The sequence below is a fragment of the Natator depressus genome, chromosome 4, assembly GCF_965152275.1.
Source record: "Natator depressus isolate rNatDep1 chromosome 4, rNatDep2.hap1, whole genome shotgun sequence".
NCBI classification, from domain to species: Eukaryota; Metazoa; Chordata; order Testudines; family Cheloniidae; genus Natator; species Natator depressus.
The window spans coordinates 17,046,635-17,071,968 of NC_134237.1; the positions used below are offsets into that span (position 1 = coordinate 17,046,635).

The 25,334-nt window shown below is 43.0% G+C and overlaps 1 protein-coding gene across 1 annotated transcript in view; it reads right to left on the reverse strand.

Annotated features, from left to right (window-relative positions):
* The window catches only part of RASGEF1B (RasGEF domain family member 1B), a 328,835-nt gene that overhangs the window by 242,244 nt on the left and 61,257 nt on the right, over positions 1 to 25,334 (reverse strand). The window contains exon 2 of the mRNA XM_074950472.1: positions 19,966 to 20,013. Within this exon, the coding sequence (XP_074806573.1) occupies positions 19,966 to 20,013 (48 nt within the window). The remainder of the gene's footprint in view (positions 1 to 19,965; positions 20,014 to 25,334) is intronic.

Sequence of the window (25,334 nt, forward strand, 5' to 3'; positions counted from 1 at the left end):
TGCAAAATAAGATCAAAGCATCATGCTCATCTATTGAGTGATGGCAACAGCATGCAGCCTAAAGGGAGAAAGGTCATGGCTTTACTTGCTAAGCTGCAGAAGTTTCAGCATGCTAGATAGCAGCTTTGTACTTGTTAGCAGAGTTTGCTAGCGTATATAGACTGAAGGTGTGAGTTAAAAGTTTCACAGGGTGTCAAGATTGCTGCCTGTGAATTATAGCAGGTGGAGTGCAATGAATTAATAGATCTAAAGCCTTAACTCAGAACGGGAACGGAATCCAAATCCCTTTTGCAGGTTCAAATGAAATATGGTTAACTTTAGTTTCTTTTATTCTCTTTGTGACTCTGCATATCTTGGTTTTACAAAAGGTCCGGGACAGATGCCAAAATATTGAGTAAGATTAATTATTTGGGGTCTGATTTTGCCACCCTCTCTCATGTTCAATAGCACCTCATGTCACAAGTTGCTGATTGAAATCCAGGCCCAGCTCAATCACAATGACCAAGTTCTGGAAATGTCATAAGATTTATTACAAGGTTCACAGATTCAAGTGGTAGCATAACCATACTGAACGGAGACAATCTGCTGAATCAGTGATACCCACTCTGAGCCTCTATAGTCACATGTTACCGATTGGGCGGCACTGCATGCCATTTGTATAGTTCGTAGGTCTCATCAGAGTTCCTCATATTATCTAAGGTCTTAAGCAGAAAACAGCACAGTTATCACAGGTGTGCTGCCTACAATACATAAGAACGGCCATACTGGGTCAGACCAGAGGTCCATCAAGCCCAGTATCCTGTCTTCTGACAGTGGGAATGAACGGACAGGTTATCATCAAGTGATCCATGCCCTGTCACCCAATCCCAGCTTCTGGCAAACAGAGGCTAGAGACACCATTCCTGCCCATCCTGGCTAATAGCCATTGATGGACCTATCTTCCATGAATCTATCTAGCTCCCTTTTGAACCCCATTATAGTGCTGGCCTTCACAACACCCTCTGGCAAGGAGTTCCAGAGGTTGACAGTGCATTGCATGAAAAAATACTTTCTTGTGTTTGTTTTAAACCTGCTACCTATTAATTTCATTTGGTGGCCCCTTGTTCTTGTATTATGAGGAGTAAATAACACTTCCTTATTTACTTTCTCTATACAGACGCCCCCCTGACTTACACAATCATTCTGTTCTGGAAAGCCTTACGTAACTCGAATTGCACGTAAGTTGGAAACATATACCTGTACGTTACGCAAAAAATGTCCGCAACTCGAAAATCCTATTTCTGGCTTATGGAACTTTTTCCGTAAGTGTGAATTTGCATAAATCGGGTCTTGCATAACCTGGGGAGCGTCTGTACCACTCATGATTTTATAGGCCTCTATCATGTCCCCCCTTAGTCACCTCTTTTCCAAGCTGAAAAGTCCCAGTCTTATTAATCTCTCCTCATACGGAAGCCGTTCTATACCCCAATCATTATTGTTGCCCTTTTCTGAACCTTTTCCAATTCCAATATATCTTTTTTGCAATGGGGTGACCACAACTGCACACAGTATTCAAGGTGTGGGTGTACCATGGATTTATATGGAGGCAATATGATATTTTCTGTCTTATTATCTATCCTTTTCTTGATGATTCCCAACATTTTGTTCGCTTGTAAATCAGGGTGGGTGGAGTGCTGAGAGTATGTCCTTTGTCCCTAGAGCAGCTGGAGGGCAGAGGAAAGGGAACAGAAGGAGGAGAACTTATTGTGTCAAATGAGGTCACAGAGATTCACAGATTAATCACAATATTTATGTCATGCTGTATGAAGTGACACTCAGTCACAATTAAAACTTAACACACCCATATTGAAAAGTCCTAGAGAATTTAATAGGGATGAAAGGGTTCTGTAGCAATACTGCAGATCCCAAGCATTCAAATATCAGGATTTTTCAGGGTCTGACTCATAAGATTTGCTTTTTTAAAATCTTGTGGTTTTTAAGCCAGACATTGTACATTCTTTCTTATTTGCCTTCTAGTTTTTAAGCCTTTAAGGTATGCTGTCGCTTTTCAGCTTTTCTCCACAACCAGGAGGATTAGAAACATACTCTTTTTTTTTTTAAATAATGAAAGCAGAGCTTCTCATCTCAACAAGTGACTCCAGGAACTGGGGCTTTAAGAAGCACCAAATATCTCACAACTCACAATAAAATTACTATATTTTTATAAAATTTTATTTGTATATAAAAGAAAAACACTGCCATAGAAATTACTTATAAGACTTCTAGCTGTAAATAGACAATGAGATCCTTCTTTCAAGGTTTTGTGGGGGGGTTTTTAAACCATTCCATAGAAGGGATACAATTTTCTATTAAAGTCTGTTGGAATTTTCCCTATGCCAGGACATCATACTATAATTAGCTCCTGGCACTCTGTCATGAAGTTGTTCTAGGTTTTGTAACATTGTTTATAACCTTTTAGGGTACACACATAGCTATTCCTGCTGTATCCAGGATGTACCTAGCATGCTGAAATAAGACAGGAAGAGTGGAAGTTTAGAGCAAGCTCCTCCTTTCTGTCTGCAAAACTATGGAGTTCTATAGACTTTCACACATTAAGAACTACAGGTGCATGTCATTAAATATCTTCCACATATACGCACCTGTGGTTTGAACTGAATTTGCAAGCATATTTGCACAGGTGTGCGAAGCTTAAAGTGCTGCTACTCCCATATTCACAGATGAACACCTGCAGCAATTTGAAGTGAAGGTTTACATTCATTTCAAATTGCTTCTAGGGCACATATTTGTGTCATCATTCTAATCCTTCATGTTGACTTCTTGGTTTGGAACTTGGCATTCTACAAGCACCTCTGTTGATTTTGCTTTGCTCTCTGTGGAACTAGCTGGGAGGCACTACTAATACTCGTACAGCAAACCTGTTTTGAACATATGCAGGCACTAAACTATTTTTCATCACAATCATGGGCAAAATCATCCTCCGTCCAGGAGCTGAAATTGCATAATATGGACACAAAGCACATGGTTTTAAGGAGGTAGTATAGACACAGATGCTAAAATGACTCTGTGCGGATTTGCAGTTGCTTTGCTGAAAAAATAGATCTGTGGTGCCTTTTTTATATTCCTAAGTAATAAATAATGTATTTTATTCTAAAAATATTGATAAAAATGGGCCAGATGTCAGAGCATAAAACAAGTTATTAGAAAAAAAAGGAGGGAGAAAAAGTAGGGCAGAACACTTTAGCCTTATATAGAACAACTGGATGGAGAAAAACACAATCATGGAAACAAATGAGCTGCACAGACAGAGAAAGGAACAAGACAAATCTCAACCCAGGTTTCAGGAACCCTCTTTCTAACTAGATTTATGAAGATCGCTCCTTAAAATATCTCCCCTCTGCATTGCACCTGATTATCCTGAAACAAAGCAAAATAAAAGAGAAATCAAAAGTGCAGCAAATAATATCTTTTGCTCTCTGACTTTCTTTCCCCTCTCACTAAAAGATGGCCTGATCAAGCTGCATTCTTTGATGCTAGATACGTGTTATTTACAGAACATGCCGCTTCCTGCAGCCCCCATTGGCCTGGAATGGCGAATCGCAGCCAGTGGGAGCTGCGATCAGCTGAACCTGTGGACGCGGCAGGTAAACAAACCGTCCCGGCCTGCCACTGGATTTCCCTGACAGGCCGCATGCCAAAGGTTGCCGATCCCTGCACGAGATCATCCTTCCCCCTCCTCCGCCAAGTTAAGATATTTTACTGCTTCTACAAATATTCCCCATTTTACATAGAAAGTATCTTTCTCAGGGAGCTAAGAACTTTCAAACTATTGGAAACTTTCTGTGCAACCACTATGTTTACAAGATCTCTCTGTATTCTCTTCCTTCCTCTCACGCTTTTATAGGCAGTGCAGGTAGCAACATCTGTAGCTAAGGTTGACCAACATTTTCCTGACAGTTTCCATTATAAGACACCACTTTCAGTTGCTTATAGCTTTGCAAAACTTTAACCATCTGGTCTGAAATTTTCCATGCTAGGCATCTGCCTCAGGCTGACATTTTCTGGAAAATTTCAGTAAAAATAGGTCAGAATGAGAGATGGGGAAGTACATTGTTTTGCTCATTCTTACAACCCTTTTTTTTTTAATCAAGTTCTATCACCCTCTATGCTTTGGAGCAGAGACTTGAAGTTTGACAGAAGTGAATCCTTGACGTCAGAAATGGGCCTTTTATTGTCCCCATAAAAATCCACCTAAATTTGACCAAGTTCTGAGCATCTGAAAAATTACAGTTTGCACATGCTCTGTGTAAACTTGTAAACTATGCATCCGATGAAGTGAGCTGTAGCTCACGAAAGCTCATGCTCAAATAAACTGGTTAGTCTCTAAGGTGCCACAAGTACTCCTTTTCTTTTTTCTTTTTACGAATACAGACTAACACGGCTGTTACTCTGAAACCTGTGTAAACTTGTTGGCTGCTAAATTCTCCCAAGATGCACTGAGCGCACTCCAGCCCATGGCTCCAGGCACTGAGAAGGACTTTTCCTGCAGTTGCTCCTCCCAGCAGCCCGGGAACAATGTGGCGCCAGGCACCAAAAAGATGAGCAGGGAGACTGTTTTTCCTGCGCTATCAATGGTCTCCCTGACACTGCCCAGACAGTGTGGAGGAGGAACAGCCTGACTGTGCAGGTGTGAGGTGGAAAGACTGGGACATGGAGTCAAGGGGAGTGAGGGGCCAGGGGAATAAAGGTTTGTAACCAATAGAGTACACTCCCCTCCAAATCCAAAATAGAACCTACAATTTCTGAGTCTCAACATTCCTCTGTCACGAGCAAATACCTACAAAAACCACTGGCACAACATGTGCTTCATTTCTCTCTAATGGCTGACCCACACAGAGGATAGCAACCTACTACTGCAATCGGTTACTCTGCTAGCTCGGGTGGCAGAGGTAGTGGCAGTGCGCTGTGGATCTAAAAGGTTCCAACCCTAGTGAACAACAACATGGGAGTAAATACGATACCATATGATAGAATTTGCATATGCAATATTATGCAGTGTTTACTTACATGATGATATACTTTTCCCCCCACAAGACCCCTGCCTCATTCCGTGCCCAGAACAAATTTATTTTAAAAATTCAAACTTTGCTGACTCATAATCTAAGAACATAAAAGGAGACTAAGTTAATGAATTAACTGTTCACTAAGAATACTTCACTCAGCTACAGATATGACTCAGGGCTTGTCTACACTTACAGGAGGATTGACATTGTGGTGATCGATGCAGTAGTGGTCGATTTAGCGGGTCTAGTGAAGACCCGCTAAAATTGACTGCCGATCACTCTTCTGTCGACTCCTGTACTCCCCCTGATCGAGAAGGGTAGGGGGAGTCGATGGGAGAGCGTCTCCCGTTGACATTGCGTAGTGTGGACCCCGCGGTAAGTAGATCTAAGTTACATCGATTTGAGTTACACTACTCATGTAACTCAAATTGCGTAGCTCAGATCGACTTTTCCCTTTAGTGTAGACAAGGCCTCAGCAATGTCTTCATTGCTCCTTTCTTCCTCTCCTGCTGTTCTTCTCAAAACTAATTTTAGGACACCAATTAGAATAGAATGCTGATGGGAACTTTAGCAAAGGAATCACGACCAAAGAAAAGCACAGTTCGTGGCCTGAGCATAGGAGTGAACACCAGGAGCTGCCGAACTCCAATCCCAGTCACAACCCATCTGTACAGTCAGGGCAAGAATACCTCACCAGCTGATGCCATAATTGCTATAATTTTCAAGAAAGAGAGAGATGCTGAAAGGAATTTGCTTTGTAAAGTGCTCTGAAGATGAAAAGTTCGATGCAATATTGTTACCACCCCATAGCTGCATAACACTTATGCTTTTGGAAGCAGGTTCTATTACTGCTGGAAACATCACACCTATGTTGCACTGCTAATATCAGGACCGTGAATTACCGTAAATAACGAGAAACATAATAATGCATTGTGTTGACGCTTCCAAAAGTTTAAACTAATCCAGTGCATTAAGTAATATACGCATTAGTGAAATGTCAGGGGAAGTAGCCATTCATAAAGGACTCAAAATATATATTTATTCAGACAGTGCAAAGTCTGAACCTTATTGCTACTTCCTTCCACCTCTCTCCGAGAGGCTCATAAATTTTAGGAAGGATGATAGTCTCTACATCAAAAACAAATAGTTTAGTGTAGAAAAAAAATATTTGGGTAGGTTTTTGTGAGTGAAACAAAGCCGTGTTATATAAATCACTCCCTCTCTGTGTGTACAGTGCTGCTCTTAAAGATAAAGTGTTACCACTGTAACATTCAGGGAAAGATAAATATTAAACCCTCAGTGGTGCTGGAACTAGGGTTGCTACTGCACCCCCGGGTTTGAAGCAGTAATAACAAACACCAAATATATGGTTTCCATTATCAGAACCCCAACTATAAAAGTTGTTCCAGCACCCCATTAAACCCTTCTCCTTTAGCAGAACACTTCTGTGACCGAATAAGCTGCACTGGGCCCAAATCCTGGTAGCCTCATGGCAATAGGAGTTTTGCTATTGCCTTAAATAGCATACAAGATTTGGCCCTGTATGAATTAATTCACCACCACCAACAGCTTCTTCAAAATTAATCAATCATTTGCTGTTACAATTTATTCTTTTCTGCTGAATTCTGATGTAGCTCTCCTACCAGATTATCCATTTACAATCAATTCAGAACACTGTTAATGCCGTTTGATGGGCAAAAGATCAATTTTCAGAGTGCTTATGAATAATGCATCCCCAAGGCATTACTAAAATCAACAGTAAAACGTGAATAACGGGCAAATTCTGCTCTTGACTCAGGCTGAAGTCAGGGACATTGCTCTATTTACATTGGTGTCGATGGGAGCAGAACTGGGCCCATGGAGTTCACTCAGACTGTGTCACCTCTTTTGTTTTGAACAATCTCTACTTCCGTACACGTTTTTTGCTGCATTGTGGCTTCATCCCAGGTTTAGCTTTCCTCTCCTATTCTGCCATCAGAACTAAGCAGGAGCAATTACTTGTGAACAAGAGAACAGATGAAGGTTTCCTTTGAAGTAGGGAATGGAGTCTACAAGGTAGGTTAGACCACATGACCCTTACTTTTCATGTACAGCCCCTTCCATGTTTGCTAACAATGGTGGCTACTATCAATGGAGAACAGTGTTTCAACCTGGGGCACAACAGTTTCTTAGCACAATCCCCTCCTTCTCTGCCAATCTACATCCACCACCCACGAGTGCAGCTGGATGTGAGGCATACTCCCAGCCACCCCCACCAGCCATTACTATTGCACAATCAAAGCATTGGGCTGTATGCAAAATGACCACTAAGCTACAAGGTATACAGTTCAGTTCCCTGGAGACTGTAACAAGAATGTTAAAACAGAAACTTGCTAAAACCTCCCTGTGCAGAAAATGTAGACTGTTAACAGGTGTATTTGTTGGCTAGGTCACATTAATCCAGTGCTCAAGTTATTGTGCAGAGATACATTCCTGTAGGGCTTAGCAGGCTGCTCTAGGAGGTACAGTCCTACATATTCCCCCTTCCATGTGCAGAGACACAAATCACACGCATATGGTAACCCTTAGCATAAGTTTCAACCCTGTGCAAGTTGGAGGCTAGTACAACTGAAGACAGGTAGATATTCTGGAACTCCCAAAAACTGGGTTTGTAATGGAAAGCTCAATCGTTTTTGCAGAGCTGGCTGGCATCAAAGAGAAGCTGCCCAACATGGTACACTTTATACAAGGACATCTCTTCATATTACCAAACTAATTCAGGTCAGTACTGGGAAATGAGTATTCATTTCAGCCTATGATTCAGCTGACATCTTGATGCACCTCTCTAGTTAAACTCAAAGTCTAAAACCATAATCCTAGTCTCTAGCAGAAGGGAAAGAAAAGATACAAAAGGGTCAGAACACATAGGAAAGATGCTGCTCCTTCAAATGTGGATAATATAAATCATGTGTGTTTGCACTTGAAGGGCTTATGACCCTGTTTGAAACAATACATGATGAGCTGCTCATAGAAATTTGCCCAGAGTCATAGAATTATACAGTCAAGGAAATTAGACTTTACAGAAAGCCTCTGTAGGGCATGTTTACCTATCTTCCAGCTAACAATCCCTATGCTACACGTCTACAGCGCTTTACCTGTCCCTTTACCTTTTGGCAACAGCTCCAAGAAAGACAATAGAAAGGATGCAAAGCTGTGATGATATAGTTTGGTTTAAGTGCTTTTACAGTGGCTTTTAAAATATTTAAACTTCTCAAGAAAATAAGAATCTGTGCTAGGATCATCAACCACAGGCACTGACTTTAAGGAGATATTTTTAGAACATCACACCAATATGTGTATGAATTTGCACATGCATACACACACACATCGTTGGGGTAACTGCATGCACACTTGGCTAGTTAGATGCACAAGTGCCCAATTAAGCATGCTACCATGAATGTCAGTGCAACTGCAGTAACTGCAATTAGATATGTGAATGCATATGCATCTCTGAAAACCTTGTCCTATGTGCAGGTGGCTGGATTCTCATTGTTGGATGATCTAGTTGGTGCCTTCTTTAGATACCATATGGTATAGTTCAGGGAGGGTCAGTTATGACAGGTAGGATCGCAGGGGGCCCACAGTTGGGCGGAAGAGAATGAGAACTCCGCACATGAAGAGCTACTCTCCTCCCACGCAGCCCGTAAGGAACAAGCATGAGAAAGTTGTGCTGAGCCAGTGCCATGCCACACACGCGGACTCTGACAAGACATCAGAATTGCCCAGCAATGAGAGAACCTCCCCACTTCCGGGAAGGCATGACAGAAAGCGGGGGGAGGGGGAGGATTTGATGTTTCAGGTGGGGGATCGGTGTCCTTCCATCCCAAACTAACAGATGTCCTTCATGCCCTTCCTCTGCAGGTCCTCTGCCTGCACCTGCTATTTCTTGGGGGCTCCCTTTGCCCCTCCCCCAACCCTTCCTGGCTGCTTCCTCCACCCCTGCAGGCTTCCTCCACACACCCCTTCCTGGCTAATTCATGTTGACTATAACTCGGGTACTTCTTCAGTGGTCTCCAGCCATTGTCACATTATGCTTCCAACTGCTCCCTTTCCCTACCCTTGCATCCCCCTCCCCTCTCCCAGCCAGTGCAACTTTGTCCTGTTCCCTTTCCTTCCCCTACAGCCAGCCTGTCCTGGACTCTCTCTCCCCTACCCCAATCCACCACTCCCGTCATTTAGAGAAGCTGTACAGATTTTTATAAAATAAAATAGCAGATACGAGTTATAGTTATACTGTGCGTGGGTAGAAGGCTGTCTACAAAGGGAAGTGGGGACAGCCATCAAGTAAATTCTCGAGGGGGTGGGCGGATCGTGGCAGCAGATGGCCTAGATCCAGTATTTGCAAAATTATCAGCCTGCCTTGTAGGTGAGCAGTAAATACAGCCTTGCTACAGAGGCTACCATTAGAATGAAGTGAAAAACAAGCGATAAAATGTCACCATCTCTTACTCCTTGTCAAACTGGCTTACGTCTCCCCTTAGCCCTTTCATTCTAACCCTACAGGCATGTTGGGCTTATGAACAAATGATAAGCACTCGGAGATCTAGCAGTGGGAGTGCTCCAACACCCACGGGGCTTGTTACATTTTCCTGAAGCATCACAGAAGCAGAGTAGGGACCAGCAATTCCCTGGTTCTTGGGAGCACTGACGTTAGAGATATTGATATCGGGGAAAGGGAAAGCAGCAAAAGAAAAAATAAATGAGAGTGTAAAAAAAAACAAAAAAACCACAACCTAGTGACAGAGAAAACCCATCCTCAACTCCAAGCTGCCAAGTTCACCTGCTCTTTAGGAGAAGAGGGAGGAAATGACAAGTCTCAGTAATAAGTGGAGGTCCAGCATCACTCCATCATCATCCTGATACACTGTTTGCAGCTTTGCACATCTCACTTAAACCACTGATCCGTTTCCCCCAGCATAGGGACACACCAGCACATTCTTCTTTTCAGCTGTGAATCCTTAAGATGCCTGGAGGAAACGCTTCAGGGGCAGCTGCAGTGTTTCAGCCTTGTGGATTGAGGCTTGGCAGCGAAAGCATTTGGTTTTGTACATTTGCTGGCATTCTTTGCAGCAGGGAGGAGTGTCCAAGGTGTGTCTGTTGGATCTGTGGTATTTTAGGCCAAGACTTTGCAGTACCATGAGAACAGGGGAAATATTGCCAGCCCTACCAATTTTGGGCCTGCCTGATTATTTCTGAAATTCCCATGGCTAGTATCCACTCTTCCTGAAGACAGAGAGATAGATCAGTGGGGTGGATTTTCTGAGCTGAAGTAAAAATGACGTACGTTGAACAGGACAGGTTTACTACTCAGTTATAGCGATGTCATTTAGATGTAAGCATCTGCCCGATATAGACCATGACGTGTAAATTCGACACTTCCATCTGTGCATAGTGCAGCTTACACTGGCGGGCACGGACAGACATCAGTGAGAAGGCACAGTACCTTAGACACAAAGGGACTTCCATTATCGCTGGCCTCACCTTGCTCAAATTACATTGGAGACACAGATAAACAACATGCCTTTGTCTAGGGTAAATTTGTTTAACAGCTCCACTTGGATTGCTTGGTCTGAACATATTTTAGTAACATATTTACAGAACACCTACTCTTTACACACCACCCATACATACACCACGCAATGACATTAATCACCAGTATGTCACCAGCTTTCATAAAAGACTTTACTCTATACACTTTTATAGTATAATAATATAGTATACAATCAGTTGATTCAATTGCTTATTCTTTGGGGTTCTGACCCCCTGTTTTCCCACAGCAGTGTCTGGACCCTGACTGTCCCAATAGGGTCATATTATTCTTTATTCGTAATTAATCAATTGATGATCAGATCTTCATGAATCCTAAAGGTTTCTCATATTTTATCACAAATATTTATTCTTTGTATTATTGACACTGTAAGTTCATTATTACTCTCCTGTTGGAAGAGTTTCAGTCACCAATCAGGAAGCAGGAAAAAAAATACTGCAAGATTCAGGCAACCACTCTCACGAGCTGAGCAATGATTACTGAATGGTCAGGAGCAACATGAACATAAAAACCACCCAGCAATTCCCCATGAATATCAAATACATTCTTGAAATCCTGAAAGATTGGCTAAAAGAGGGGCTAACTCTGTGATGAGTTGTATTCTAAACAAATAGCTTACTACCGTTACTGGCAGAAATACTGAGCAACGCATTTTCTGGGTAATGTGAGTAAAACGCGGAGGTGGCTTCTGAAGGACCATACTTGTTCCTAGAGACCATACTAACAAATGCAGAACAAACAAAGCAGTATTATTAGGGATGGAAGTGTGTGTGTTAGTCCACTGAGCTGGGGTTGAAATGTAATTTGGGAATCAAATCTTTTAGAGACTTCCACGTTTTGTGACCAGGTTTTCTTTAAAGAGAACATTGTAAAACAATGCTCAGAAGTCTCATAAATCAGATCTACGCTAATGCCAGGGAATTACTCCCTTTCTAGGAATCAGAATGTATTGTGAGCAAACAGAATTACCGGGAAGACATACAGCAAGTGATGTCTTCAGAAAGAAGAGGTTGCAAACAAAAAAGACGTGAGAAAAGAAAGAAGTAGAGACACTGAAGACTTTGCGGGTATAGGCAGCAAGAGACGGACAGAGAGATTTGGAAACACAAAGACATCTGTGAAACATGTACAGAGCTGAGCAAATCATTCATAGTGAATAACGGATTTGAGGAATTTGGCTTGTTTTTGTTCACAAATTATCTGTAAGCAGCTTATGTAGCTGAATATATTCATCATCCAAAATTATTCACTGAATCATTTCTGTTGTTTGTTCCTGCTCTGCAAATTGTCCCGAAGCAGTTTGTTGTGGTTATGCAGTGTTCTAAACTGAAGACATCTTGGCTAGGTTTGACTGAGCACGAGTCACAGATGTAGTATTGGTGTGAGCAGCGGCGCCATGTCGGGACTAAAGTGGAGGAGTACATCTGACAGGACTGGAAGCGGAAGCAAAGCCATGGGGGGAAAGGAAGAGAAGGCTAGAGCAGGGGTTCCCGACCTTTTTCCTTCTCAGGCCCCCACCCAGCATGCTAAAAAACTCCACAGCCCACCTGTGCCACAACCACTGTTTTTCTCCACATAAAAGCCAGGGCTGGCGTTAAGGGGCAGCAAGCAGGGCAATTGCCTTGGGCCCCACGCCACCGTGGGCACCATGAAGCTAAGTTGCTCAGGCTTCGGCTTCAGCCCCAGGTGCTGGGGCTTGGGGCCCGGGCTGCACTCCTGTGCGGTAGGGCTTCAGCTTTCTACCCTGGGCCCTAGCAAGTCTAACACTGGCCATGCTTGGCGGCCCCCCGGAAACCTGCTCATGGCTCCCTGGATCCCTGGTTGAGAACCACTGGACTAGAGGACTTGTGACAATGAGGGACTGAAGAGATGAAGCAGAAAACTGACCTCTAAAGGGTTTAATTATATGATCCTTGCTATTGTCTCTGCTTCCCGACTGAATAAGTGTACCATAAAATCAGGTTTCCGGTGCAAATATTTGTGTTTGCAAATTCGAAGTGTTCAAACTACAAATTCAAATTTCTCAGTGAACAGTGCTTCTCACTAACTCAATCACTGCGATATTCATGGAAAAGGAACACAAAAGGGGAACACACACACAGAACATTCCTTTCCTATCCAAGTAAGTGTTAGCGAAGAACTCTAACGTTGTTATGAGCTGGGTAAAACCTTTTAATGAATTAAAACCTTGTTAATAATTACATGAGACCATGTCTTTCCCTTAAGATATCTGTAAGCAACACTGAAGGGGCCACACCTAAAATAAGGCCGAAGAGAGTCTGCCCAGAAATGACCAGCGCAGGCAAAGGGTTCCACTCAGTATCATGCCCACGTTGGTGGGTGGGTGAGAGTGTGCATATAAAAAAGACAAACTGAGACAAACAGAAGATAAAGAGACTGAGGCAAAAAGCAAGCAAGCCATGCAGCAACCTGTGGATACAGTGTATGACCCTAGAAAAAGAAGCTACAAAGAGGTTTTTTTGGTCTGGTGTTAGCTAAAGAGGCTTGAGGCTGGAAGTTAAGAAACTATTCCTTTGCTTCCAGTTCCTCCGGCATTTGGAGAAGGAGACCCTGATACATTTCTTGTAAACAAACATTACATCAAGGAAAACACCAAACTATCAATTTCTGTCCCCATCTGGAACATTTGCAGGACCAGAAGCGTGCGTGGGGAGGTGGGGGTGGGGGGGGGGAGAGCAGAAGCATAGCCCCCCCCACAGTCAGCAGGGGCACAGAACTCCTCTGAGGCCAGAGCAGGGAGAGCAAACTCCTCCTGTCTCAGGGCTGCCAAGACAGGGAGGGAGAGCCACGGTGTCAAGGGACAGCTCCACCAGCCCTGGGGCGATGGGAGAGGAGAGCCAGCTCCACCTGCCGTAGCGGGAAGTGCCAGTTCCTTGTTCTCGGGACGGGGCAGGAGATGACAGCTCTTCCAGCCCAGAGCCATGAGGGAGGAAGGAAGAGCCAGCTCTATGTGCGCCAGGGCCGAAGCCAGGGTAGGCAGCTCCTCTGGCCGCGTGGGGTGGGGAAAGTGCCCCTCCAAAAGCGGCCAAATTTTTATTCCTCTGTACGCCGCTGCACAGGACACAAAACTTTGACTAGCCACTGTGACTGAAAAGGGGCAAAGGTATTAGCTTTTAATGAGAGACAGGATGGCATGGCCCTAGGGAACTGAGGGCCTAGTCTTGTAAGGTGCTGAGCTCCCTTAGCTCCCATTTCGGCCACCTCACAAGCCCAGGCCCTGAAAAAACAGAACGGATCTTTGAACAAACAGTTGAAAGAAAGAAAGAAAGAAAGAAAGAAAGAAAGAAAGAAAGAAAGAAAGAAAGAAAGAAAGGAAAGAAAGAACCCTATAAGCACAATGTACAAGAGAGGGAGAGTACAATTCAAGAGAGAATATGGGGATGCTGACCCTGAAGTTAAATGAAAGGACAAACCACTCTTTCCTTTTACTCTCCTGACTTCTTCCAGAGGTAAGTCTCTGAAAGGGGAGAGAATATGCAAAAACAACCTTAACTCTGCCCCTGTACAGCCACTTACGACAGAAAGGCTACAGCTGTACAACCTTAGAAATGGTCATTGACTACAAATGAAGATATAATACATTTCATAGACATGTTGACTCCCTTATTTATCACAGGGGAGACAAGAGTGTGAGACATGCACACAAACACCCTAGGAAGAGGCTGAAGATCATCACTGAGGGGGTCTAACCACAGCTTTCCAGCTAAGGGGAAATGATGTAACTAGACCGTTTTTCCCCATGCCATAAAAACTGAACTGGTAAATGCTCCTTTGTAGCGTATCACAAGTTCCAAAACTCTCCAGAGGTTGAAGCAGCTGCAGGGCTTTATTTCTGAAATTCTAGAATGATTATTTTTATTTAACATTTGCAATTGTGCCTTGTGGCCCCCACAGTGCTGGGCACTGCACAAACCCATATAATAGAGGTGTCCTTTGCCAAAGCTCTTGCAACCTAAACAGATAAGGCAGGGTGGGAGAGGAAACTGAGGCAGAGAGGTGAAATGATTTTGCCCAACATCAAGATAGCACAGCAGTAGACCCAGGAGCAGAATCCATCTCTTCCAACACCCTGGCCAGCCCCCTATCCAGCAGACCGCATTTGGTCTTACTGTTTTCCCATGGGAAGAGATTTAACTCCCACTGCAGCCAATAGGAGTTACTTGATTCCCCCCACAGGAAGGAAGATTTTTTAATTCATCCATCTCTCCATGCACTTCTTACACACCCCTTGTACCTCGAGTCCAGTCCTGCCCCAAGATCCTCAGTAGATCACGCAAGCGAAGGACACATTATTATTTATTTATATCATCATAGTGCCTAGAAGCCCTATTTATGGACTGTTGTGTTAGGTGCTGTACTAACACAGAACAAAAAGATGGCTTGTACAAGCAGATCTTAAGCACAAACCAAACATGCTTCATGGTGCTTGCTTAAATTCTGAGACGCTGGCTATTTAAGCTCACACAACAAAACCCCTTACTCTCTGGAGGCAGTGGCTAATGAACACCTCTCCTCTTTCTCTAAAGGAAGAGCCCTGCATTGCGTGCAGTACACTGCAAGGCTGCAGCACAGACCATCTTTTTGATAAATCAGTAATGTGTTCTCAAATGGTAGCCTTTCCTCCTGGTAGACACAGCTCCACCAGTGCCCTTAAAAGTATGACTGTCATTCTAAGGCACTGGACTTAGCTCAGAACCGGTCTTTCCTGAAGGCTGCAACAGCATGTTGCACGGATAACTGCATGGACTTTTGCGACTTGCACTGAAATAAATTAGATTCCCACTGTGACTGTGTTACATATTAAATAAGTAAGTCCACACTGCTCAGCATATTTTCCTTTCCCAGAGAAACACAGGACCAGTTTAGAATAACCCACTTCTTGCCTTGGATCTCACCAGAGTTACAAGAGCACAACTCCCCTTTGTTGATGTTGTAGTGGGTATAATCTATCTGAAACAACAGGCTGTTTCCATAATTACTGAGCAGAACTGTGGAAGGAGGGGCAGGGAACACAACAGGAACTTAGTGTGGGACCTAGCCTAATTATGTATTCTTCTAGCTCCACTGAATTGCTTTTAGCATTAGAGAGCTCAGGATGGCAAAGAACCCTCTACTGGGCCAATGGGCTAATAGCAGAATGGATTCACTTTGACATGGAAACATGGGGTAGAACTGGGGCTGGGTAATGCAATTTGGAAATCTACTGATTGCTATATGCTGGGAGAAGGTTGATCTAGTGATCCCAACACAGAAATAGCAACCAAGGCCACAGTTCTCATCCATCTTCAGACAGACTCTCCACTGTAGCAAGTCCCTTAGGTCCAAAGTGGCCAGTGATCTGGGCTGCATTAATATTTGGACAACCAACCTGAGACATTTAAGACCTAATTTTCTGAGGTGCTGAGAACTTCAGGGGCTCATTGACATCAGCTGCAGTTGAAAGTGTTTGGCAATTCTGAAGTAAGATTGAAAGTGTCTGAAGTTGGGCGCCCAAAATCAGCGTCCATTGTGTAGAAAATGTACTTTAATTGTTTTACTTCAGTTTCATCTTTAAATGAGTGTTGGTCAGGCTTACTCTCCTCACCAGGGTGTGTAAGGATTAATTAACTAGAGGCTTTACATTGCTTTGAAGAGAAGTGTTAAGAATTAACACCACTGAGAAGCAGTCTGAATTTGAGCTCATTTTTTTCTATTTTTAACCACACAAAAGTGGTACATTGCGTGAGTCTCAAGAGTATCATTGCTCGTAATACAGAACTATGAAGAGACACATCTTTATTTCTTCCAAAGCCCAATTTTTAACCGTCATTTGACTTTGATTTGCAAAAGTGGTTTGACTTAAAAATTGTCAGGGTTACTCAAAAGTCAAAGAAGAAGAGTTCTACTAAGTGTGAAGAAAATTAATCAGCCTGCAAACTGTCTTTGAATTACAGGTCTAGGGCATCAGCTAAATTAAATATAAACTAATAATATTTGTGAGCTGGGTTGTTCAGGGCACCTGACTGAATTTCTGTGTCCTTCTTCAGGTATAGGCCCCCCACTCTTCCCAAGTAGGTTTTATTCCAATCAATACTCCCTTTCATAGTTCAAGGTGGTGTTTTTTCAATCCAGTTTTCGATACAGATTAGGATTAGGTTTTGTGGTCTGAAGCCAAACATGATGTTGAGTTTGGGTTCAGGTTTGGCAAGGCTAAAACCTTGCAAGATGAACTTCCAAGTTTATTTGCAGAAATCTTATTAGATCAGCTATTCTTGTGACATTATCCACACTCAGCAGACTTTGGTGAGGATATTTGGACAGAGCCTCAGCTCATGTATATTGGACTTCAGGGGTGTTATGCCATTTTACACCAAAAAAGGATCCAGCCCAGAGTTGCTAGATTATGGTTATATCTGAAAAAGACCAGAAGACAGATTCCTAGATCAGTCAGAACCAATACCACACTAGTGAGTTATGATACGAAATCAAATCCAGACCACAAATTCACAGGGGTTCAGAGTGGAGGTTCTGCTTTTTAACCACATGTATCTGTTGTACACTTTACCCCCACTCCCACCCCCACCCTCACCCTCCACCTCCACCCTGCCAAGACATCTAGTTTGGAAATAATAGAGCATCTAATAAAATTTGTTCAGAATAGATCTTTTCAAGCTTCCCAATATACAGCTGGAATACACTTGATAAGATTAAAGTAAAGCTGGAGGGAAGATCAGAGATCAAAACTTCTTAAAATCTTGGCCATCTTGTTCCTCTGCTTTTTCTATAACATGCCATGCTTAGATTAGCAGCTTTTGTAAAGCCTTGAACCACACATCAGTAAGCTTGTGCTTGAACCAAAATGAGTACAATTGCCCCCTACCTAAAATCTGATTTAAAAACAGAGCTCTGTTCACTGTGTGGGAATCAAGATTGAGACAAGGTCAGATTGGATCTGATTTTACAGAAGGAAAATGGAATGCAGAATCAATATCACAACAAATCAGTCAAGTTCCAGAGACAAATGTCTTAGCTAGTGACTTTCCAATACATGTATCTCTGAATATATTAAATCAATAAAACAAAACAATTCATATCCTGATGGTAACAATAAAACTTGGAAAAATAAATATGGTCCCAGCAATATTGCACACCAGTTTACTAGAGCAAAATGGCATTTGCAAATAGATGTTTCTTTCTATTGTCTTGATAGGGTACAGTGCACATTTTATTGGCATGTTACAGATTAAAAATTACTTTTTTAAAAAATGAAAATGGATCAGTATTCTGCAGAACATGCAGAAATGATTCTGGGCCTCAGTTCTCCATGTATAAAATGGGGATAATGATACTTCTTTACTCCCACCCTTTGTCTTGCCTGTTTAAACAATCCCTGCTCCAAAGAGTTAAATCTCTTACTGTTTCAGAGGGGTAGCCATGTTAGTCTGTATCAACAAAAACGAGGGGTCCTTGAGGCACCTTAGAGACTAACAAATTTATTTGGGCATAAGCTTTCGTGGGCTAAAACCCACTTCATCGGATGCATGGAGTGAAAAATACAGAAAGCAGTATAAATATTACAGCACATGAAAAGACAGGAGTTGCCTTACCAAGTGGGGGGGGGGGGAAGGGTTGTCAGTGCTAAAGAGGCTAATTCAATTAAGGTAGAAGTGGCCGAGTCTCAAGAGTTGACAAGAAGGGGTGAATATCAAAGGAGGAAAATGACTTTTGTAGGGCTCACGAGGCCAATGCAATCAAGGTGGACATCACCCATTTCCAACAGTTGACAAGAAGGTGTGAGTATCAGCAAAGGGGAAAATTACTTTTTGGAGTGCTCTGATCTCATTTGGGGTCCTCAGGCACTACTGGAATACAAATGAATAACGACAAAAGATACTGTTAAGAGAGTCAGACCAACCCTCCCACCCACCAAAAAAACCCAAAACTTATATTGCAAATACTATTTTTAATGTATATATTTAAAATGTATTTGGGACAAAATGCGGCGGGGCTTAATGGAGGAACAAGCCATGAACAGGAATGAATGGCAATGCTGTACTGCTCCCTGTGTGTTTAAAGATGCATTGGGGTGAGGAGAAGAAGAAGATTTACAACACTGAACACCTGGGTCCAAGCAAAAGTTTTCCCACCCAGTTCTACCAGCCTACCAGGGAGTTGAACCACTCTGACCAGGGCCGGCTCTACCGTTTTTGCCGCCCCAGGCAGGACGTCTGAAGACAGAAGCTGCCGCCGAATTGCCGCCACGGCAGCCTGAGGAAAGAGGTTGCCACCTTGACGGCACACGGACTGCCACCCCAAGAACCTGCTTGGAATGCTGGTGCCTGGAGCCGGCCCTGACTCTGACCGGGTCATGCACTCTTCCACCACATCTTCCAGGGAGCCTCAGAAGGTGGGGATTGGATCGAGCCCAGTTTTCAAAGAGAGCTGTTCCTGTCCGGTGTAACCCTAGGGACCAGGTCCTTGCTGCCTGGCTTCTCCCATGGACACATGTTTCTCCAAGAGCAGGTGCTGCTGAAGGTGTAGGAGAGTGCTTTTTACACACACACACACACACACAGACACACACACACACAGAGTGAATCTGGCTCCTGACCTCAGCAAACCTATCAGCTCCCCAAAGCAGAGGCTGGAACACCTATAAACCTGATCACCTAGGAAGGGCAAACCCTCTCCCCCTGCACACCACACTTTCTACCTGCCTCATCCACTTTGTGGAAGAAGTAAACCCCCTTTTCATTCAGCCCTCTCAAGTATAGTCCTTCCTCTTTTTCCAACCATTCAGCATCCTACCTCCCACAACTCATTTTGCTCATTCTGTGGGGATCAAGATGTGATCAATAGAATACTCCTGTTAACTCTTAGTTATTGGTAACTGGTCAGGAGTGACAGGGCCACAAACTGCATCTCAGCCTCACAGCTGAACACTCAGTAAATCAAAGGTTCCAAGAGAATTCTTCCGGGCTCCGTTTTTCAGTGCGACTCCATGTGACCTATTGAGCTGCTGCACTAGGCAGTGTGAGGTAATCATTCTTCATTAATTTTCGCAGAAATGCTCTTGAGATTAAATGGTATAGCCATTAATCATGGGGAAACAGCAGGTGTGGGGGATCCTAAACCCCAGCAGCTTCTCCCCATAAAATCTACTTGGCTGAAAGAATTCTCCATTGTTTCCCCACGGATCTTTGTGCAGCATGGAACTGTAGCCATGAAAACCAGAAATTCTTTTCTCATGAAATCTATGCAGCCGTTATAAACTAAGGAAGAAGACAGACATAGTACTGAGCAAAAGAATGAACATACCTTCTGCTTGGTGCTTTGCTTCAGGCCAATTCGGGACTGACTTCTGGACTACAAAACAAAAAGAAAGAGAGAGGAGCATCAAGACTAATGTAGAGGAGAAGGGAAAAGGAGGCCGACACATACCTGGTTCAGACAGCATGGGCCCGATGATGAGAAGTGTTCAGAACCCAGCAGCTCTCATTGTTCTTAATAAAAGCGGCTAGATGCTAGCACTTTGGAAAATCTGGCCAAAGACCTCATTCAGCCATCATTCACCCGATGGCCAAATCCAGAAATGCCTCACTGTGGGTGTATAAAACCCAAAGGCAGCTGGAAAGTGGTGTACTAGCTGTATGACTATGCACAACCAGCACAGTCCCCGTGCGAAGGAATTCTCTATCCGCTGCTTCCATATCTCCATGGCAGGTGCCTGACACAGGAGGAAGGCATGGGCAACCTGGGAAGAGGAAGGAGTGTAGCCAGTGAGTTCATGCACAACACAACTACTGGGGTAGGAGTGAGTCACTTCCTGAGTTCCTCTGTCTCCTCCCTTCAATGCCCCGTCATAGTTGCCATGTCCCTGCTGCCTGGGCAGCCTGCCCAGCTGTAGTTGTGGATTCTATCCCATCCCATCTCTGACCCTCACCACCACTGCACAGATAAAAGCCCTTTCACATAATCTTTGTTCCGCTCCCCAGGATTTCTCTCAGAGACATCAAGTAATGTCTTCCCTGCATAAGGGCTGCAGGATCAGCCCTTCTCATGGATTAAAGTCTCTTGCCTAAATCTTCACTTCTACTGCCTGTACCACATTTAAACACAGAGGAAGCGTGGAGAGACCAGGGTCATCATCAATCCTCATGCTGTTGCAATGGGATCAGATACTCAATATTTGCCCATCATGACAGGCCCCACTTTGAAGCCCCAAATGATTTTTCAGGTGACTGACACTGTTCTCAGATTTTCCTTTTAAGGAAACAAGTAGTAACAGAAAATCAGGATCTGGCAAGGCGGTGGAAACAATATCTGTACCCCCTTTCACTGGTGCAAGGAAAAGCAACGTCAGGAGAGTGGAATCTCCGACGCATTGCATGCAATAATCACTGCACATTCTCAAAAAAACCACACAAACCCACTCGAAAGATCAGGGTCTGGTTTTCAGCCTCTGAGCCTTGCAGAGCTATTTGCTACTCAGTGTGTGCCATCTTGTTCTCTCTATCTTTGTGGAGTAATTTATGTGTATAAATACACCAGCCCCACATTCCCCAACACTCAGCTGGGCTTTTATACTTTAAAAAAAGAAAAAGAAAAAGATCCCACATTAATTGGAATAAATTTTAGAGTTGGTTGTAAAGTATTTATAGCCCTGGCAAATGCTGCTGAAACAAATGGTGCGCCAGTAAAGAAATAAGGAGTCTGTCTCCATGTTCTTCTTTTTTATTAAGATTAAGATGTCTGAGCCTCATTCTCATTGTGCCTTCCTGCAGGAAGGAAGTACCTGGCATGACTGGCATGCTGAATATTAGTTCCTGTTCTAGGTGTATTGTTTACACTTCTTGCTACTCCTGGAGGACCTCCTGCAAAAACAAAGTCTCTTCAGACTTGATTGAACCAACCGGTAATAAAAGAAAAGCTTTAATAAAAAAAATACAGCCACAGAAGGGCTCAGAGCATTGATGCTCTAACCCAGTGGCTCTCAACCAGGGATACGTGTATCCCTAGGGGTACGCAGAGTTTTTCCAGGGGGTACATCAACTCATCTAGATATTTGCCTAGTTTTACAACAGACTACATACAAAACACTAGCGAAGTCAGTACAAACTAAAATTGCATACAGACAATGACTTGTTTATACTGCTCTATATACTAAACACTGACATGTAAGTGCAATATTTATATTCCAACTGATTTATAATTATATGGTAAAATGAGAACGTCAGCAATTTTTCAGTAATAGTTCACTGTGACACTTCTGTATTTTTGTGTCTGATTTTGTAAGCAAGTCATTTTTAAGTGAGGTGAAACTTGGGGGTACGCAAGACAAATCTGACTCCTAAAAGGAGTATAGTCGTCTGGAAAGGTTGAGAGCCACTGCTCTAATCTATAGTAACAATTTTAGACTCTTACTATCATAGGATCAAGCTCTGCCCAAGTACAAGCCTACAACGTCCACCGACTTCAATGGAGGTTACGTGAGTACCTCCCAAGACTGAATTTCACCTTTGTTGAGATTTTCTGCATTTGGAAAAAGATGTGACACCGTCCCCACAGAATTAGGCAAAAACTTTAAAAGTATGTTGTGTGTGTGGTTGAGAGATGGCGTTTTCATAATTACTTTTTTTTTTCCAAAACCAGTTGTCATTCTTTCCTTCAATACTATATAAATGTACATATAGGAACACCCCTTCCTTTCTCATTTTGGATTATGTAATGAGCTCACTGGCCATTTATGCAAGAACCTGTAACAATTCCACAGCTGCTAAGTATTTTTGGCCATCACTTATGTTCCAGATACACAAGACTTTGCATTTGACAGTGACAGCATCCAGGACCTGGCACTCCAAAAAACCCAGACCTCTACCACCTGTGTTACTTATATAGGCCCCAATCCTGCAAAAACTTCTGCATGTGCTTAACTTTGCACACTGCAAGTAGCTCTATTTCAGTCCTCATTTAACCAGAAACAATGTAGTAATTAGAGAGGAAGGAAGCAGCAGCAACTGCCCTAACTAGATCTGGATGACATATTAAACACACACTTTTTTCCCCAGTGAAATGCCCCTGGTTTTTGAGTTAGTAAAAATTCCATAAAACCAGAGCAGTTCTGTAAACTGAAGGAAAATGAAAATTGATTTAATTTATGTACTAAATAGTCTTTATAAATTGCTACAGTGTGTACCTGTATAGAGTTGTCTATTTTCTGCCAAGCAGTAGCAGATGTCAGGCCACACAGATTGACTTTTCATGGAAGGAGAAATAAATGGCTTGGAGTCTGGATATATTCTTAATGCATCTTTGTTTGATTACACCATATACACCAGTCTTGGAACAGAGGTGGTCACAACAGCACATAGGCAATCCTTTTTTCCAGGAATATCATCAAACCAATGACCAGCTCCCAAGAATTAACTCTGGTTAAGGCAGACAGCAAAAATCCTGCATCATAAAACTAACACCACAGCATTTCTTCCAACAATGAACTGAACTTGTCAATTAAGAAATATAACTCATAAGACTATATAACAGCTCCAGTGATTCCTGCCATAATAGTATTAAGGCCAGTCAGTGGAGGATCCCTTTGGCTCCATGCACTTAATTCACTGCACACAGGAGCAAGTTTTCCATCAAGTGATTTACTAGGCCTGGGAGCTGTGGTCTGGTGGATTAGACATAGAATAATAAGTCAGGAGACCTGGATTTTAATCATGGTTAGCATGCCTGACTTGTTACAGGACCTCGGTGATATAACCTCTTAGCCTCCACTTCCTCACAGTGAAATAAGACTGATTATATTTACTTACTTCACAACTAAATAATGCTTGTAAAGTGCTATACACCATAGGCTTGCTAATATTAATTCTAACAAGGGTCATAGGTGGGAATAGAACTCAAAATCTCCTGATTCCTCGCCTTATATTATATCCTAGACCAAGCAGCTTTCAGCCATCTCTCGCTCTAAGAGCTTTTCCAGAATTCTCAAGTGCAAAAATGGCCTTACAGGTTTCCACATGCTTCACTGCAAATACATTTTTCAATCCCCTGAAATTGTACATGAAAATTGAAATTTTTGGAGATGAGGGCAAATAATTCTCGCATACATTTTTGTAAAAAGATTCACAAATTTTAAGCAGCTGTAATGTATGGTACTGCTGCCACATTATTTCTTGAAGACTGGAAGTAACGTGTGTCATCACTGATTTACTCTTTGTGAAAGGGCTGCCCTTGAAGACATTTCGACAGCGTTCCACAGAGTTACTGTTTATGGCTGTCCAACCCTCAAAATTTAAGTAGAAAATTAACTGAAAGGAATGTTCAGTAAGCACAGTTATCATGAGTAAATAATACACTGATAATAGTCAAGCTGTAGGTGTGTCGCTTATTATGCTGTATCCATTATACCAAATCTGATAATTCTGATTAAAAAAATCTGAATGTTCACCAACCAGAAATGTAGAGTTGCATGCGTCTAATTTTTAATAAAGATAACCTCAGTAACCTGTATTGGTTCACAGAGTAGCTCATCCCGAGAGATAGGACACCAAGGGCTGGAGGCATTTGAATAGTTTAGTTTCACTGGCATATAAATTACAAGTGAGTTGAACTGCCTGTATCTCTGCTAAACATCCCTCTCTGTAACATGTCACGTGCTGAAGCATGCAACCTCTTGTATCTATGAATAACTTTGGAGCAAAGGGTTGGGAGGCGCTGTTCGTGCAGCATTATTTAATGATGAATTCAGTGCATGTAAAAGTCTAAGGTAGGACACTAATGTAGTCTGGATTCACACACATTTATGGATAATTAATGTCCTGGAGACTAATGCTTAGTATTCTCCAAAATCACAAAGTCTGCATGGAATATTACCTAGGAAGCCTCAAACACAGTTGCACAGGAAAGCGAATATTTGGAATTTGATGGAGAAGCCAGAAAGCGAGGTAGAAGGGAACTGCAAGAGCAGAAAGCTAAGAGGGCTACGGGAAGTTGAATCAAATCAGATTCCATGTATTCCTGTACAGAAATATTGGGAAGGAGGGAGCCACAGACCCCCAGCAGGTTTCTGAGCGCATCAGCTGAAAAACCCTGGGCTTTCTTACCCAGCTGTGCTGCAGTGAGAGTCATGGTACGGACATGAAGCCAAGACTGAAAAGCAGCAGCATCTAAATCAGACCCTCCAGACTGTGCACGTGCATCAGAAATGGTAGACACATGCACCCTCTCCTCTGTAAGACAGGCAGAGGTCGTTGTCACCCATCACTTCAGTCTTGATGGTCAGCCTGCTAGCCTTTGTCCACCCCCCTAATCTCTACCATACATGGCATAAAGAATTCAGCAACATCAGCTGGGCCAGTAGGAAGAGATTGGGGTCTACTGAATACTGGAAAAACCACATTGCTCTGGCAACATAAAAGGGCCTTGAAGTAGGTGGAAATGAGCCTCTGAAAATCCCTGCACACCACACACGCCCAGCTGCTGTGGAGCTGGTGTGAGGACCCTACATCATCCCTGCTTCCAATCTCCAGCACACGAGCTAAACTGGGAGCTTGACCAGAGTACCTTGCACTACAAGAGTCTCTGCTTGTCAGGGCCTACACAGCACCATAGGAACAAAGTGTAAGTTATAGTGTGTTCTAATTTACGCCAGGGGCTGGGCAGGCCTCTTCCTGGCACCA